This window comes from Pagrus major, chromosome 11, assembly GCF_040436345.1.
Source record: "Pagrus major chromosome 11, Pma_NU_1.0".
Taxonomy (NCBI): domain Eukaryota; kingdom Metazoa; phylum Chordata; class Actinopteri; order Spariformes; family Sparidae; genus Pagrus; species Pagrus major.
Window position 1 is genome coordinate 35,352,626 of NC_133225.1, and position 19,535 is coordinate 35,372,160.

The 19,535-nt window shown below is 44.8% G+C and overlaps 1 protein-coding gene across 1 annotated transcript in view; it reads left to right on the plus strand.

Annotated features, from left to right (window-relative positions):
- The window catches only part of LOC141004318 (protein NLRC3-like), a 59,832-nt gene extending 41,102 nt beyond the window's left edge, over nucleotides 1-18,730 (plus strand). The window contains exons 9-10 of the mRNA XM_073475749.1: nucleotides 17,785-17,831; nucleotides 18,001-18,730. Coding sequence (XP_073331850.1) covers nucleotides 17,785-17,831; nucleotides 18,001-18,539 — 586 coding nt within the window. The 3' untranslated portion in view covers nucleotides 18,540-18,730. The remainder of the gene's footprint in view (nucleotides 1-17,784; nucleotides 17,832-18,000) is intronic.
- Nucleotides 18,731-19,535: the final 805 nt, after the last annotated feature.

Consider the following 19,535-nt stretch of genomic DNA (forward strand, 5'->3'; position numbering starts at 1 on the left):
TTTTAACCTTCTCACGCATGCAGACTATTCACTCTGAATCTAACCCTCACTCTTTTCGTTGCATTAACAACCATGTTAAGTCCCTTCTAGTTTAGTGATCATTTGCCCGATAAACTTGAGTCATTCTCCAACACGGCTATGTCTGTCAACAACCTTACAGATGGCCTAAACAGTGCACTGTCAGAATCGCTCGAGTCCTTTACTCCTCTTAGAACTAGTAGAGGCACTCGAACTAAATCTGTGCCTTGGTTCTCCGACCTCACTTGCTCTTTAAAACGGGCTTGTCGTAGACTTGAAGACAGACGGGGCACCTGTAAATCAGAGTCCTCACACCTCGCCTGGACTCTTAGCTTTAAACGTTATAAACATGCACTTTCTGCTGCCAGATCTTCTTATTTCTCCAACTTGATCGAAACCAATAAGAACAATCATCGGGTCCTGTTTAATACTGTGGCCAGGCTTACACACTCTTCACCTGTTCTGAGCTCTTCTTTCACAGCTAATGATTTTCTAGAGTTTTTCACTGATAAAATCTCCCAAATAAGGAACAATATCATTAGCCAGCAGCTCTCTAGTACCATGACCGGCCAGTGCTCTGTGTCCTGGTCCACGAGTTCACTCTCTCAGTTTAAACCCATTTCTGCTGAGGCCTTGGCCTCAATGGTTGCCGCCTCAAAGCCAACAACGTGTTCACTAGATCCCATCCCTTCTGACCTCTTTAAGGAACTCTTTCCTATTCTGAATGCCCCTATACATGCTATCTTGAACACTTCCTTCTCTGAGGGGTGTGTGTGGTTCTTGCCAATTATCGACCTGTCTCCACTCTCCCTTTCTTATCTAAAATACTTGAGAGAATTGTTGCTGATCAACTGACTGTCCACCTTTCTGCCAATAATCTCTTTGACAATTTTCAGTCTGGTTTCCGCTCCTGTCACTCTACTGAGACTGCCCTAACTAGAGTAGTTAATGACCTACTTGTCACTGGTCTGGTGTGTCTTCTTGTTTAGATTACTGTAATGTCCTTTTTTCTGGCCTGCCCATCTGTACTACTAGGAGTTTTCAGCTTGTGCAAAATTCAGCTGCCAGACTTTTAACAAAAACAAGTAGATTCTGTCACATAACTCCTGTCCTGGCATCATTACATTGGTTGCCCATTCAGGCTAGAGCCGATTTTAAAGTTCTTCTCTTAACTTATAAGGCATTAAATGGACTTGCACCATCTTATTTAACTGAACTACTTTCTCCCTACATTCTGCCACGTCCTCTTCGTTCTCTTAGTTCGAACCTCCTTGTCATCCCACCAATCAATAAAAAGTCAGCTGGTGGCAGGGCCTTCTCCTACCATGCTCCTTTTCTATGGAATGGCATCCCACTAGATATCAAAGAAGCTACATCCACTGCAATTTTTAAGTCCCGTCTTAAAACATACCTCTTTACTCAATATTTTGGTTTAAATTAATTCTTAACTGTTTTATCATTTTCCTGTGGTGTTTTAATTAGAGGTCGACCGATTAATCGGTTTGGCTGATTAATCTGCGCCGATAGTAGGTTTTACAAACTAATCGAATCGGCGGAACTTGGCTCCGATAGTGGCCGATGGCTGCAGTTTTTTTCCACAGCGCCATAAACCGCGTCTTCCCTGCGCTGCTCTCTGTCTCTCTAAAAAAAAAAAGTTCCCTGTCGCTCTGATCACTGAGGGGCATGGGAGAGAGAGAGATGGGCGTATGCAGTGGCAGCAGAGAGGGGAGAGAAGTGAAGAAGATAACTCGAGACGACGACACGTGTTATTGTAAGTGTAATAAAACCTTCACGAGTTGAAAGTCAACAAACATAACCTCCTTGGCGGAGGCAACAAGTACCACTTGTTCAACAAGCATAAATGTGCATCATATTTCAGCATAAACAGCGACATTTCCACCGGCATGTTTTAGCCTACATGACCGCAGTGCTGGTTAAGCTAACAATTAACAGCTTGTTAAGAACATGCTTAAATGAAAGCTGTCTGTGTGTAGTCTGTTCATCTTAGTTTGCCATGAATCTTAAAATTTGGCAATTTCTTGTAAACTTTAGCTGCTGGCTGAGACAAACCATCCCTATAGCTGGTTAATGGTTACAGCCTGACTATGGGAGGATGAGAAAATCACAGTTCAAATCCCTTCACTATACGCCTTGTTTAACCAGTGTTATTTTGTGATTATTATTTTTTATGGCACACAGTGCCATCACTCACAAACATGTGAAGGATCACTTAATTTCCCCCTATATTAAAGTGCAACTTAAATCATCCATGTAGATTTAAAGAGATATTGAATACATACAAGTTTAAATTAAATATATTAATATTATATAATATTAATTATATATGATCAGTTCTAGATTTATTTATTAACCACTTTGAGTTTGATGTTCAGTTCTATCCATCCATCCATCCATTATCTGCCGCTTATCCGGGGCCAGGTCGCGGGGGCAGCCGCCTGAGCAGGGACACCCAGACTTCCCTCTCCCCGGACACTTCCTCCAGCTCCTCCGGGAGGATCCCAAGGCGTTCCCAGGCCAGCCGGGCGACATAGTCACTCCAGCGTGTCCTGGGTCTTCCTCGGGGTCTCCTCCTCCCGGTGGGGCATGCCTGGAACACCTCCCGAGGGAGGCGTCCAGGGGGCATCCGATACAGATGCCCGAGCCACCTCAGCTGACTCCTCTCGATGTGGAGGAGCAGCGGTTCTACTCCGAGCTCCTCCCGTGTGACAGAGCTCCTCACCCTATCTCTAAGGGAGCGCCCTGCCACCCTGCGGAGGAAACTCATTTCGGCCGCTTGTATCCGGGATCTTATTCTTTCGGTCATGACCCAAAGTTCATGACCATAAGTGAGGGTAGGAACGTAGACTGACCGGTAAATCGAGAGCTTCGCCTTTCGGCTCAGCTCTCTCTTCACCACGACATACCGATACAACGACCGCATTACTGCGGCCGCCGCACCGATCCGCCTGTCAATCTCACGCTCCATCCTTCCCTCACTCGTGAACAAGACCCCGAGATACTTAAACTCCTCCACTTGAGGCAGGAACTCTCCCCCAACTTGGAGGGAACAAGCCACCTTTTTCCGGTCGAGAACCATGGCCTCAGACTTGGAGGTGCTGATTCTCATCCCAGCTGCTTCACACTCGGCTGCAAACCGCCCCAGGACATGCTGGAGGTCCCGGCTCGAAGGAGCCAACAAGACAACATCATCTGCGAAAAGCAGGGATGAAATCCGGTGGCTCCCGAACCAGATCCCCTCCGGCCCTTGACTGCGCCTAGAAATTCTGTCCATAAAAATAATGAACAGAACCGGTGACAAAGGGCAGCCCTGCCGGAGTCCAACATGTACTGGAAACAGGTCTGACTTACTGCCGGCAATGCGAACCAAGCTCCTGCTCCGGTCGTACAGGGACCGCACAGCCCTTAGTAAAGGGCCCTCGACCCCGTACTCCCGAAGCACCCCCCACAGAATGCCACAAGGGACACGGTCGAATGCCTTCTCCAAGTCCACAAAACACATGTGGACTGGTTGGGCAAACTCCCATGAACCCTCCAGCACCCTGCTGAGGGTATAGAGCTGGTCCAGTGTTCCACGGCCAGGACGAAAACCGCATTGTTCCTCCTGAATCCGAGGTTCGACTATCGGCCGAATTCTCCTCTCCAGTACCCTGGAATAGACTTTACCAGGGAGGCTGAGGAGTGTGATCCCCCGGTAGTTGGAACACACCCTCCGGTCCCCCTTTTTGAATAGAGGGACCACCCCGGTCTGCCAGTCCAGAGGCACTGTCCCCGACTGCCACGCGATGTTGCAGAGACGTGTCAGCCAAGACAGCCCCACAACATCCAAAGACTTGAGGTACTCAGGGCGGATCTCATCCACCCCCGGTGCTTTGCCACCGGGCAGCTTCCGGACTACCTCGGTGACTTCGGCTTGGGTGATGAATGGATCAACCTCCGAGTCCCCAGCCTCTGCTTCCTCTATGGAAGACGTGTCAGTGGGATTGAGGAGATCCTCGAAGTACTCCTTCCACCGCCCGACGATATCCCCAGTCGAGGTCAACAGCTCCCCGCCTCCACCGTAAACAGTGTTGGCGGGGTGCTGCTTCCCCTTCCTAAGGCGCCGGATGGTTTGCCAGAATTTCCTCGAGGCCGACCGGTAGTCCTTCTCCATGGCCTCCCCGAACTTTTCCCAGGCCCGAGTCTTTGCTTCCGCGACAGCCCGTGCTGCAGCACGCTTGGCCTGCCGGTACCCGTCAGCTGCCTCAGGAGTCCCCCGAGCCAGCCAGGCTCGATAGGACTCCTTCTTCAGCTTGACAGCATCCCTTACTGTCGGTGTCCACCACCGAGTTCGGGGATTGCCGCCACGACAGGCACCGGAGACCTTACGGCCACAGCTCCGAACAGCCGCGTCAACAATGGAGGCGGAGAACAAGGCCCATTCGGACTCAATGTCCCCAGCCTCCCTCGGGATCTGGTCAAAGCTCTCCCGGAGGTGGGAGTTGTAGACCTCCCCGACAGAGGGTTCCACCAGACGTTCCCAGCAGACCCTCACAGTACGTTTGGGTCTGCCAAGTCTGTCCAGCTTCCTCCCCTGCCAGCGAAACCAACTCACCACCAGGTGGTGATCAGTTGACAGCTCAGCCCCTCTCTTTACCCGAGTGTCCAAGACATACGGCCGGAGGTCAGATGACACGACCACAAAGTCGATCATCGACCTCCAGCCTAGGGTGTCCCGGTGCCATGTGCACTGATGAACACCCTTATGCTTGAACATGGTGTTCGTTATGGACAAACTGTGACTGGCACAGAAGTCCAACAACAGAACACCACTCGGGTTCAGATCAGGGAGGCCGTTCCTCCCAATCACACCCCTCCAGGCAACACTGTCGCTGCCTACGTGAGCGTTGAAGTCCCCCAGTAGAACGATGGAGTCCCCAGTTGGAGCACTCTCCAGTACCCCTCCCAGGGACTCCAAGAAGGCCGGGTACTCTGCACTGCCGTTTGGCCCATAGGCCGAAACAACAGTGAGAGACCTATCCCCGACCCGGAGGCGCAGGGAAACGACCCTCTCGTTCACCGGTGAAAACTCCAACACATGGCGGCTGAGCTGGGGAGCTATGAGCAAGCCCACACCAGCTCGCCGCCTCTCACCGCGGGCAACTCCAGAGTAGAAGAGAGTCCAGCCTCTCTCAAGGAGTTGGGTTCCAGAGCCCAGACCGTGCGTGGAGGCGAGCCCGACTATCTCTAGCCGGTAGCGCTCAACCTCCCGCACCAGTTCAGGCTCTTTCCCCCGCAGCGAGGTGACATTCCATGTCCCCATGGCTAGAGTCACCGTCCGGGGATTGGGTCGCCGGGGCACCCGCCCAGGACAGCCACCCAAATCGCACCGCACCGGCCCCTTCTGAACCCTCCTGCGGGTGGTGGGCCTACTGGAGGGCGGGCCCACGTCGCTCCTTCGGGCTGTGCCCGGCCGGGTCCCGTGGGCAAAGACCCGGCCACCAGGTGCTCGCCTGCGAGCCCCAACCCCGGGCCTGGCTCCAGGGTGGGGCCCCGGTGACGCCATTCCGGGCAACGTACACTTCCTCGATGTAATTTCAGTCATAGGGGGCTTTGGAACCGCTCTTAGTCTGACCTGTCACCTAGGACCTGTCTGCCTTGGGAGACCCTACCAGGGGCATTAGGCCCCGGACAACATAGCTCCTAGGATCATTCAGGTACTCAAACCCCTCCACCACGGTAAGGTGTCGGTTCGGTTCTAAATATTCATTTAGGTGTTTATTACTCTGAGACTGATGTTCAGTTATCCAGATTTCTTTATTTATTTAGGTATTTATTACTTTTATGTCCAGTTCAAGTTTTATATATTTATTTTGGTATTTATTACTTTGAGTTTGATGTGAGATTTGAGATTTTATATATTTGGATATTGGATATTTATATTTTATATTTTGCTAATAAAGTCAGATTGTTCATTTCCAACAGTGTTGATTTTTTTCGCGATTTTTTATATCGGCCTTTAAAAATCCACTATCGGTCGACCTCTAGTTTTAATATTGTTTTATTGTCTGTTATTATTGTTGATTGTTGATCTTGATTTTATTGTAAAGTGTATTGAGACCATGTACCATGGTGATTTTACACTTTAAATAATAAATTGATTGATTGATTGAATTGGAAGTGTTTATAAACACCCCCAGGTATCTAAACCCCTCAGGGAGAACTTTTAAACGATAGGAGGACTGGGGTATTTGCTTGGCTAGATCATTAATGGGGAGGAGCTAACTCTTATAAAAATTTTGTTTGTACCCGGAGTATTTGCCGAATTGTGTTAAAATATCTTCAACAATCTGAATAGATGAAACTGGATTGGAGACGTACAACAAAAGATTGTCCACATATAAGGACAGCTTATGCATAATGCCCATCCTAGTGATGCCCTCAAATCTCTCCTCCCCCCGGAGCCAAATGGCAAAGGGTTTGATGACTAGTGCGAACAGAAGGGGAGAAAGAGGGCACCCCGTCTGGTACCACGGCGAAGAGGTAAGGGGGAAGATCTAAAACCATTTGTGAGAATGCATGAGACAGGGGAGCTATAAAGCAGTCTAATCCAAGCAATGAAGTCAGAGTTGAAGCCAAATTTGTCCAGTATATAATACAAGTGCTCCCACTCAACCCTGTCAAATGCTTTTTCGGCATCTAGGGATATTACTACCTCAGGAGTAGCAGGGTCAGGGGTGCTGATTATATTGAGGAGTCTTCTAGTGTTATGAGAGGAGGCTCTGCCGGCCATGAAACCAGTTTGGTCTGTAGAGATGAGGGTCGACAGAACCCTTTGTAAGCGAGAGGCCAGAATCTTAGCGAAGATCTTTTGGTCTACATTTAGGAGTGATATAGGCCTGTAGCTGCCACAATCAAGAGGATTTTTACCTTTCGTTAATAATAAGCATATAGTGGTTTCGGATAAGGGGGGGGGAAGCTGACTGCTAACGAAAGACTCATTGTAAACCTTAGCTAGAAGCGGGGCAATGGATTTTGAGAATGCTTTGTAGAATTCCACTATATACCCATCTGGGCCAGGGGATTTGCCATTTTGTAATAGTCTAATAGCCTCTTGGACTTCAGCTGTTGAGATCGCTGATCCTAACTCATTTGTAAGGTTCGCTGGTTATTGTGAAATTGGCCCCACCTTCAATCCAAGACTTTTGTGAACCTCATACCAATTTTTTATCAGATGCCTCAATATAGGGTTATCTGTCCTGTTGTTTACAGTTCTAGAATTGTGCTTATAAATGAAGTCACTGCAGAACTTTTCATTCAGGGGGTGCAATCCGATTTGTGTCCAAGAAGGGGCGTCACTGCCCTCAAAAAAGGATGAGATTAACCTCAGTTGAGCTGCCAGGTAGTAGTTTTTAAAACTTGGCAGTCGAAGTCCCCCCGAGCCATAGTCCCATGTAAGCTTCTCCATAGATATCTGGGGTGCTTTACAGTTCCATAAAAATTGCCTTACGTATCTAGTGAGAGCTTTGAAGAATGATATTGCAATCTCGGTTGTACATTCATTTTAATACAATTCACTCTTCCAATCAAAGTGAGAGGCAAGCCCATCCATCTACGTAAATCATCTTCAATCTTACTGAGCAGTGGGAGGTAATTCAGTTTGTACAGGTTTTTGAGGTCGTTGTCTACAAATATACCAAGGTATTTTATACCACCCATAGGCCATCTAAATTGACTTGTTCGCTGGAGTTCGGAGTGGTTAAAATTTGTCAATGGAATAATTCACCTTATAGCCTGAAACACTACTATAAGTATTTAATACAGTTTCTAATTTGGAAAGAGAGTTATCAGGGTCTTTTAAGTACAGAATAACGTCATCTGCCAGCAAATTAATTTTATGAACTGCCTGACCCACCTGAAAGCCTTTTATATCAGGATCTTGTCTAATTGCTTCGGCTAAAGGCTCAATTGCTAAGACAAAAAGTGCTGGAGACAAAGGGCATCCTTGTCGACTTGATCTGCTTTAAAGGAATGTAGATGAAATCTGTCCATTGGTGCTGATTTTTGCCTGGGGTTTATGATATAGAGTTTGAACCCAACTAATAAATAATTGACCGAACCCAAACTTGGCTAACACTTTAAATAAGTATGGCCACTCTAGCCTATCAAAGGCCTTCTCAGCATCTAAAGCCACAGCTATACTGGGTTCCGTTTCAGATTTTGTTAAGTGAATAATATTAAAAAGCCTACACAGGTTATTAGCTTAGGAACGCTTTGAAATAAAGCCACACTGGTCTGGGTTTATTAGTTGTGGCAGGTATTGGCCAAGTCTGTTAGCCAGGGCCTTGGAAATTAATTTATAGTCTGTATTTAACAATGAAATCAGCCGATATGAAGAGCATTTCAAAGGATCTCTATTTTTTTTGTGAATAACAGTAAATTATGGCTGTAGAGAATGACTCAGGGAGTGTTCAAGTCTTAGAGGCCACGTTGATGACATCCATGAGAAGTGGGAGGAGTAAGTCCTTAAATTCCCTGTAAAATTCTGGAGGGAACCCATCTTCTCCTGGTGATTTGTTTGCTTGTAATGAGCCCAGAGCTTTTTCAATTTCTTTTTGTGTAAAGGGCAGATCAAGACTATTTTGATCTTCTTGGCCAAGTTTGGGCAGTTCAATCATAGACAAAAACTCATCAATGTCACTCAGATTCTCTGGTGGTTCTGATGTGTGTAAATGTGTGTAAAATTGTTTGAATGCATCATTAATTTCTGTTGGGTTATATGATACAGAACCTGTTTCAGTTTGGATTGAATTAATCGTCCTAGAGGTTTCTTCTTTTCTCAGTTGCCAAGACAGAATTTTGTGCGCCTTCTCTCCCAATTCATAGTATCTCTGCTTGTTTCTTAGAATGTTTTTTTCAATTTTGTAAGTATGCAAAGTATTGTATCTAAGCTTTTTATTTACCAAAGACTGGTGTACATCTTTAGACCTTGATTGTTGAAACTCCTTTTCCAGTTTCAAAATGTCTGCCTCCAATTCTTCTATTTCTGCCATGTATTTCTTTTTGATACCTTTGGTTTAAGAGATTATTTGTCCCCTTAAAAAGGCTTTTAGTGTGTCCCATAATATAAAACTATTGGGAGAAGAAGCACAGTTTGTCTCACAGAATAGCCCAATCTGATCTCTTACAAATTTGCAGAAATCTGGCTTTTGAAGGAGAGTAGGGTTCAGACGCCACCTATACATATTAGTAGTTTTTTCAGGCATATAAATGGACAGGGTCAGAGGTGAGTGATCTGATAATGTTCTAGACAAGTACTCAGATTCTACTGCTCTGTGGATCAGCTGTGTTGACAACAGGAAAAGATCAATCCGAGTAAAAGAGTTGTGGCGACCAGAGTAAAAAGAATAATCTCGGGTTTGAGGGTGCATTTGTCTCCACACATCAGTTAAGTTTAATTCCTTCATGAATTCTACAGTGATTTTGGCTGCTTTAGATTTGGATACCAATAGAGCTGACTTATCTAGAACAGGATCCAGGCAGAAATTAAAGTCACCCCCTATAAGAATGTTTTGCCGTCCTGCCGACACCTTCAGGAATATATCCTGAACAAATGACTCATCGTCATAATTGGGTGCATAAAAATTTAAGAGGGTCCAGGGTTCTGAGTAGATCTCACAATTCACTAAAACATATCTCCCCAATGTATCAACAATGGTTTCTCCAATTGTTACAGGTGTGTTCTTATTTATCAAGATGGCCACTCCCCTGGCTTTAGAGTTAAAGGATGATGATATTACATGCCCTATCCAATCCCTTTTCAATTTTCTATGCTCCAGGGGCGTCAGATGGGTTTCCTGTATAAAGGCAATGTCTATTTTCAATTTTTTCAAATGTGTTAGTACTCTCTTCCGTTTAATAGGTCCGTTTAACCCATTCACATTGAAGCTCACAAATTTCACCACCCTGTTCATCAATAGCAAATGATTTTACAGAGATATTGCCCCTTCCATAAGACAAATGTGTCCCCTATGACCAAGTAGTGTAAAGTAAAGCACTGACCATATGAAAAACAGTAAAAGACAAAAAAAAAAGAGAACAGTAACATCCCTCCCCTCCCACCCTGCCTTGTGCCTCCCCGAACCTGGCACATAGCATCCCGTATTCATCTCAAAGGAGCTACTGGGCAAGTTACTAGAATATGTTACCACTAGCCCCCTCCCCGTGACAATATAGTAACATTATTTATATGATACCGTGATATAAAGCAATTAAAGCAGTGAAAGTATAAACAGTATCAGCACCTCAGGTTGTGCAAACATGTCAGCAGTTCAAAGTGGACCGTTGTAATAAAGTGTATATAAGACAATATGCAAAAAGTCCCAGTGCTGCGAGCAGCTGGTCAGCTGCTTTGAACAAATAGTTGCCTCACCTCAGCGCAACCGTGAATTAAATGAAGAATGTCAGTGTATGGATCTACCCCCTTCTCGTACGTTATTCCTTTCCAGGGACTTCGCCGCTTCCTTCGGGTCCGCGAAGATCCTGGGTGCTCCGCCATCCCGGGGGTAAACATAAAGCTTGGCCGCAGAGTGTGCTTTATTCCATCGTTGCGCAGAGCCTGCTGCACTTCTCTGAAGGCGCAGCGCTGAGCTATGACCTCGCTGGTGTAATCCGGGAAGATAAGGACCTTGTCTCCCTTGTACTCCATGGACTGCTGTCTGCCGAGGCGAAGAATCAACTCCATCTCCTGAAAGTGATGGATGCGCGATAGGATGGTACGCGGTCTGGCGCCGGCAGCCGGCTTCGGTTGGAGGGAGCGGTGCGCCCGGTCGACTTTTACTGGATGCGGAAAGTGTTCTTCGCCGAGCAGTTTAGGGATTAATCTGGAGACAAATTCCGTGGGTCTACCGTCCTCCTCACCCTCTTGGATCCCCACAATTTTGATGTTGTGCCTCCGAGAGCGGGTCTCCAGGTCAAGCACCTTGGCGTGAAGCTGAGTGTTGCGTCCCATCACCTCAGTGTATTTAGCTTCAAGCACTAGCATGCGGACGTCAAGGTCGCTAGTAGCTTGCTCCTGGTTAGCTACACGGGCTTGCAGTTCAGCCTGCGAGGCTGCGAGTGACTGAAACTTAGCCTCAAAGGCGTCGAAACGTTCATTAATGCAGCGCAGGACTGACTCTGATACCTCTTTGCACAGCTCCTTACACATTTCATAAGTTTTATCTGGAGGCATGTCCAACCTGGTGGGAGAGTCGCCAGCAGGGCTGCAGCTACCGGTAGCACTAGCTCCAGCTCCGGCAGCTTGACTGTAGGTGGATTTGGCTTTGCTGGAGATGTTTGGCTTCAGCATTTTGGATTTTCAGCTTGATAGAGTTCTTAGGGAGTTATATACACACACACTTGTGGTCTATGGGCAAAAAAGACGCGGTATAAAGATGATTTTGTAAGTTGCGGAGAGGAGCGCAGACTAAACGCGTCTACATCCTTTGCATGCGCACTAGGGCCCCCGCTGTGTCCCTTGTTAGCAAATGCTGTGCAAATCTTGCTTATTAACCTGCCATCCCTCTCCATCCCACCGAGCCATTACTATGGATCCCATCACTGTTGGTACAAAACCCACCTTGCTCCTCTTCTGATTGGTTGGCTTTGTTGGTTGCATACTCTACACTTGACACAGTAGCTCTGGTAATGTCTGTTTTCGTCAGTTTCTGAGCTGTAGTTTAGCGAGTAAACACACAGACCTTTTCGGCCTCTCTCCCGGTCCTCTGCCGCTCCTGTCAGCGTCACTCATCCTCTAGAGCCACTCTACACTGCAAGAGTGTATCTGGGCTCGTTAGGTAGAGTGGACAGGTTGGGTGGCGGAGCAGCAGTGTGCTCTGTAAGGCAAGGCAAGTGTATTTATATAGCACAATTCAGACACAAGGCAACTCAAAGTGCTTTACAGGCGCATAAAAATTACATTAAAAGCATTTAAAATACATTAAAACAAAACATTAAAACAAGAAATCTTTTCTATGCCAGCTTCCTGGTTTTTGCTGGATTTACCTCCCATTGTTCTACTTATCACTCATCCCAGTGCACTTTATATGTATCCTTAAGACCCGGTCGTCACCGTGAATTCAGTTTGTTTAAGCTACAAATTCTGAAAAAAAGCAGCCAACCAGCGGTGATAACCTTAAGAGACCCCTTGTCTCCACCTGGTTCCACTCAGCCCTGAGTTGGCCCCCAATCCAGCGGTTAAACAGCTTAATAGGAAAAAACACCTTTTCTTCCTATTAGCTCCGGCGTTCCCAGAACCTGGTATTACTCTGCCCTGAATTGGTCGGAGTCGCCCAACTATCACAATGATCAACAGAAGTCCAGCAAAAATTACTATTCAATTATTACATTAAAAGCATTTAAAATACATTAAAACAAAACATTAAAACAAGTTAAGAAATCTTTCCTATGCCAGCTTCCTGGTTTTTGCTGGATTTACCTCCCATTGTTCTACTTGTCACTTGTCCCAGTGCACTTTATATTTATCCTTAAGACCCGGTCGTCACCGTGAATTCAGTTTGTTTACACTACAAATTCTGAAAAAAAGCAGCCAACCAGCGGTGATAACCTTAAGAGACCCCTTGTCTCCACTTGGTTCCACTCAGCCCTGAGTTGGCCCCCAATCCAGCGGTAAAACAGCTTAATAGGAAAAAACATCTTTTCTTCCTATTAGCTCCAGCGTTCCCAGAACCCAGTATTACTCTGCCCTGAATTGGTTCGAGTCGCCCAACTATCACAATGATCAACAGAAATCCAGCAAAAATTACTATTCAATTAAAAAAAAAAGAGAGACAAGAATAGAAAATAAAAGTCACAGTGCAGTTCAAAGCCTTAAAATTGCTTCAGTGAAAGGCAGTGGCAAACAGAAAGGTCTTCAGCCTTGATTTAAAAGAGGGAGAGTTGGAGCAGACCTGCAGTTTTCTGGGAGTTTGTTCCAGATATGTGGAGCATAATAACTGAACGCTGCTTCTCCATGTTTAGTTTTGACTCTAGGGACTGAAAGCAGACCTGTACCTGATGACCTCAGAGGTCTGGATGGTTCATAACGTGGCAGCAGATCAGAAATGTATTTTGGCCCGGAACCAGCCATTGCTTTATAAACCAACAGCAGGATTTTGAAATCTGTTCTTTGACAGGAATGATAGGAAACTGTGTAAAGATCTGAGAACTGGAGTGATGTGATCTACTTTTTTGGTTTTTGTTAGGACTCGAGCAGCAGCATTCTGAATCAGCTGCAGCTGTCTGATGGATTTTTTAGAGTTCTGTAAAGACACCGATACAGTAGTCAAGTCTGCTGAAGATAAATGCATGGATAAGTTTTTCCAAATCTTGCCGAGACATAAGTCCTTTCATCCTGGATATATTTTTAAGATAATAGTAGGCCGACTTTGTAATTGACTTAATGTGGCTGCTGAAATTCAGGTCTGAGTCCATGATTACCCCGAGGTTTCTTACTTGGTTTGCAGTTTTCAACATTACAGATTGAAGCTGAGCAGAGACTGTTAGTCATTCTTCCTTGGCTCCAAAAACAATTATTTCAGTCTAATCTTTGTTTAACTGAAGAAAACTCTGACACATCCAATCATTGATTTGTTCAACGCATCTACTTAGCGTTTGTATGGGATTATAGTCCCCTGGTGATATGGTTATGTAAATGTGTGTGTCATCTGCATAACTCTGGTAACATATTTTGTTTTTTTCCAATATCTGAGATAGAGGAAGCATGTAAATGTTGAACAATAGAGGCCCCAGAATGGAGCCCTGGGGCACTCCGCTTGTCGTTTTCATCCGTTCAGATGTGTAATTACCAATAGACACAAAGTAGTCTCTATCATTTAGATAGGATTTAAACCAGTTTAGTGCTGTACCAGAGAGTCCCACCCAGTTTTCCAGTCGGTCCAGTAGTATGTTGTGGTCGACTGTGTCAAACGCAGCACTGAGATCCAGTAATACTAAGACTGAAATTTTGCCACTCTCTGTGTTTAAATGAATGTCATTGATGACCTTGACTAGAGCGGTCTCAGTGCTGTGATGTGGTCGAAATCCTGATTGGAAGACATCAAAACAGCCATTTACTATTAAGTAATTGTTCAACTGTTGAAAAACAGCTTTTTCAATGATTTTACTTAAAATAGGGAGGTTTGATATGGGCCTATAATTATTCATTACTGATGTGTCTAGATTGTTCTTCAGGAGTGGTTTAATAACTGCAGTTTTCATGGCTTGGGGGACGATGCCTGAAAGAAGAGACATGTTGATAATCTGTTGCAGATCTGGAGTCAAGCAGTCTGAAACTTTTTTGAAGAACCCTGCTGGTAAAATATCCAGGCAGCAGGAGGAAGATTTCAAATGTTGTATTATTTCTTGCAGGTTTTTGTCATTGATTGGAATTAACTGTGTCATGGTGTTAGAGTCTGTTTTAGGTGGACACATGGATAACACACCTCCTATACCTGGTACGGTGGCACTGACCGCTTGTCTAATTTTCTGAATTTTGTCACTGAAAAAGGATGCAAATTCATTACAGGCCCTGGTAGATAGATGTTCTGAGGCTACTGACACAGGAGGGTTTGTTAGCCTGTCGACAGTAGCAAACAGGGCACGTGCATTATTATTGTTTTTGGTGATAAGGAAAGGATGCAAATTCATTACAGGCCCTGGTAGATAGATGTTCTGAGGCTACTGACACAGGAGGGTTTGTTAGCCTGTCGACAGTAGCAAACAGGGCACGTGCATTATTATTGTTTTTGGTGATAATGTCTGAAAAGAAGGACTGCCTTGACTTTTTCAGTTCTAAAAATATAAAGTCTCTGGTAAAATTCAGTATTATCAGTCTGGTCCGGTCTGAGTTAATATCAAACCGATTTGAAATTCTTTATCCACCCTTAGTCTTTGCTAAACAAACCAACGTAACTCAGCTTTAATCATTTATTGCCTCTGCCAAGGAGGTTATGTTTTCACCCGTGTCTGTTGGTTGATTGTAAGTGTCATATATTTACAACCAATGTTTGTTGTATATGTAGCATGTAGCATTTGAATGTAGCATTTCAAAAGTCCTGCCCTGGGGTTGTCAGACTCAAGTCCAATTTTTTAATTAATGTAACTACTTTGGAGGTATTGGAAGGTTTACTTTTTTTGTTGAAATAAGTTGAAATAATACAAGTATTGGTTCATGTTAACTATACAAAGTAGAGGGGCAAGGATGACGTCTAAATTTAAGGGTAAAAAGCCTGCTCTGGACTCCGGCAAAAACAACAAGGGGCAGCAACACGATGATGCTAAGGTTAGCTCCCCCTCGGCTAGCCATGACAGCAACAATACAGGAGGAGGGGAAGAGCCGGTGAACCTGACCCTGATCCAGAAAACAGTTTGAAGACATCAAAGGGGAAATCACAAAGACTAACTTGAGGTTGGACGAAGCCGAAGCAAGGATCACCTGAACAATAAACTGGACTGGACTGATCACACTGCAGCAACATACAAGAAAGGTCAGAGCAGACTCCATCTGCTGAGGAAGCTCAGGTCCTTTGGGGTGCAGGGGGCACTCCTGACAACTTTCTTTGACTCTGTGGTGGCATCAGCCATTTTCTATGGAGTAGTCTGCTGGAGCAGCAGCATCTCGGCAGCAGATAGGAAGAGACTTGATAAACTTATCAAGAAGGCCAGCTCCATCCTGGGATGCCCTCTTGACCCAGTGCAGGTGGTGGGAGAGAGCAGGATGATGGACAAGCTGTCATCGCTGCTGGTGAAGGAGTCCCACCCCCTGCAGGTCACTATCACTGCACTGGTCAGCTCCTTCAGCGACAGGTTGATACATCCCAAGTGTGTGACGGAGAGGTATCGCAGGTCCTTCCTTCCTGCTGCTGTCAGACTGTACAACCAGCACTGCTCCCAGTAGACCTCACATGTGCACTGTGCAATACTAAACTCTACACATATCCGCACACTTTCTGGTTTGCACTAATTGGACAATTTTTTAATACCCATATTTATTATTTAATGTTTGTAAATAAAAATACCAAACTGCTTATACTTACACTGTTCATATTATAAATACTATGTCATATTGTAAATACCAAGTTCATATTGTAAATACTATGTATATACGAGTTAATTCTATTTCTTATCTCTATTATATTGTTTATTTTTTACTTTTTATTATTGTTTAAGTGTGATACTGTCCTTTGGCTGCTGTGACTAAGGAATTTCCCCATTTGCGGGACAAATAAAGGATTTCTGATTCTGATTCTGATTCTGATGGAGAATGCAAAATGCGGAAGAGGCACTAGCAGAAATTCTAAAGCTACAGGAGCAGCTCCAATCGAAGTTGGCAGACCAAGAGGGGCGCTCATGGAGGGAAAATGTGAGGATATACGGAGTACCCGAAGGTGCAGAGGACATGCCCAGAGCAATGATTCCCTTCGTGGATAAGCTGCTTAAAGAGAACCTCGACATACCGGACACAAAGGATCTACAGATAGAGAGAGCCCACCGAGCATTAGCACCGCAGCCCCCGGCAGGAGCCCAGCCCAGGTCGATCCTTGTTAAATTCCTCAGTTTCAGAACGAAAGAAGAAGTGCTTAAAATAGCACGGCAAAAGAAAGGGTTCATGTGGAGAAATTGCAAAATCAACCTTGACCAAGATTATGCACCGTTTATCCTGGCCAGGCGAAGGGAATACACAGAGTCAAGGAGGCTCGAAAGAAAAAGATATAAAGTTCCAATCCCTGTATCCCATACTCTACACTTGACACAGTAGCTCTGGTAATGTGTTTTCGTCAGTTTCTGAGCTGTAGTTTAGCGAGTAAACGCACAGACCTTTTCGGCCTCTCTCCCGGTCCTCTGCCGCTCCTGTCAGCGTCACTCATCCTCTGGAGCCACTCTACACTGCAAGAGTGTCTCTGGGCTGGAATTGTAACAGCCTAAATGATTGGTGTGTTTACCAACTACAGCTCACAATCTACTGTATCACCTCCACTGCTGGCAAACTAACTGTGAGAAAAAAACATTAACACCAGACAGCTACTGAACATACAGTTAGGAAATAATAATGCATCTGTTCCATGGAAAGAGATAGTCATGGTCCTGATAGTCCGCTGGACAGCAGGAGGAGTGAGCTCAGTGGGCCATGATAAATTTAGTGTATAATTAGGCCATAGAATAGACAAGAATTAGCTATCTAGCATGCTAATTCCTAACTGTATGTTCAGTGGTTGCCTGGTATAAGTGAAGCACCCCTGAGGGCACAGGAAACTAAATATTTAATATGGCACTTAATCATAATGCAAGTTTGAAATTGTGAGGTTCTGAACCTTGGCATGGTTTCACTAATTTGGCCTATTTGATGTTAAATTTTCTTCTCTTCGACAAATTGCCGACTGATTATCAGGACACTGAGTGCACAACTCTCAACTCTAGTACAACATAATTGTAGACATATAGAGGCAACCCCCTTTAGCACTGAACTAATTGGCTGCCCCAAAGCACCTGCTAACTCACTTCATGCTGCTAGCTCTATCCACCGAAAATTAAACCTGACAAACACCGGTTCAGTCAGTCACATAAAATCAAACCTGGTTAAGCTCGTACACCAGACAAAAATAGGAAACGTACTCATCCCTAGTCAAGGGGGAGCCATGTGCACAAATTGTGTTAATGTGTATGAGAGTAATGTAATGACCATGTTTGCATTGAATGAGGATGTGCTCATCTAACCCCTCCTTCTTTCAGGATGGAGCCTGGTGGAGTCCAATGGTTGACACCAGGTCTGAGGAAGTGTAAGCATGTTTCTAATTAAATTCCTCAGAACAAAGTAGCACACATTCAACCATCTTCAAACTGGGACAACACTCATTCAACTCTCTGATGTCATCATCAAACTGTCAATAAATTAACAGATGACAGATTAATAACTGCAGCTGTGTTGTGTCATTTTCTCTCCATCAGATTCCTGTGAACTCGCAGTCGACACAAACACAGTAAACAGAAACATCAAAGTGTCTGACAACAACAGGAAGATGACGTATTTGGGGGAGGATCAATCGTTTCCTGATCATTCAGACAGATTTGACCCCTGTCCTCAGTTGCTGTGTAGAACTGAACTTACTGGTCGCTGTTACTGGGAGGTTGAGTGGAGAGGAAGAGTTTCTATATCTGTGACCTACAGAGGAATCGGACGGAAAGGAGACAGTGATGACTGTGTGTTTGGAGAGAATGATCAGTCCTGGAGACTGATCTGCTCAGATGGTGGTCGTTACTATGTCTGGCACAATAACAGTAGAACATCCATCACCTCCTCCTCCTCTGTCTCTAACAAGATAGCAGTGTATGTGGACTGTTTTGCTGGCACTCTGTCCTTCTACAAAGTCTCCTCTGACACACTGATCCACCTTCACACTTTCGACACCACATTCACTGAGCCTCTTTATCCTGGCTTTGGCTTTGGTTTCCAGGCTGGTTCTTCAGTGTCTCTGTGCTCTTTGTAATAGGGAAAGTCTTCACTTGTTAGACAAACATCATCACTGCTGGATAGATCAGTGGAGTCTGTACATCATCACAGTTACATACTGTAAGTTCAAAAAGTCTAAAGCCACTCATCAAAGTACTTCTATTTTGGAATTGTTTGGAATGTAATGCTGTTTTTCTTTTTTATTACAATTGATAATATCAGCTTAAGAGTTTGAGTGAAAAGTTGAAAATTCAAAAATATTCAGAAAATCTTAGTATTTGATATATCCCCTTTTGCTTTAATTACAGCATGTACTTGAGCTGGCATGGACTCCACAAGCTAGTGTTAAAGCTGCTGCTGATGAGGTTATCCCAGCATGATTTGACAGTGACCCACAAAGTTTCTTGGGATGTCATGATGATGGGGTGATTACACTTTGGAAAAAACTGATGCAGTTCCTGTAAACGTTTTAGAGTTTAGCACTTAGAAACATTTGCTTGCTGACCTAGTCATGCTTTGACACAACTTTATACTGCAGCAGGATAATGAGTCCAAACAGACCTCAAATCTTTGATAGAACTTCTTGAAGATCGAACAAGACTAAGGAGTCTTGACTGTCATGGACTTTCCTCCACAGTCAACTGACCTCAACCCCATCATCACAAGAGGCTTTGTGGAACATTGTCAAATCATGCTGGGAGAACAGCAGGTTTTACACCAACTTGTGGAGTCCATGCCAGCCGGAAGGGACTTTGGAAGTCCACCCATCAATTGACCCAGTCAATGTCTGAAATGGCAGAAGGGTTGGAAATTCAACAGCTGATGAACAAAGATACTGTTACGACTGAGATGAAAGACTTAAGTTTAAAGCCTACTGTATGGTGATTAAACAAAACATCAAAACAATAATAGAACAATCCAATAAACTGGAGAGAGCAGATAATAGAGTACATGACATTGAACTCAAGAGTTGGAGAAATAGAGAATCAGCAAATAATCTGAGAGAAAACAAAGGGGTATTTGACAACCAGGA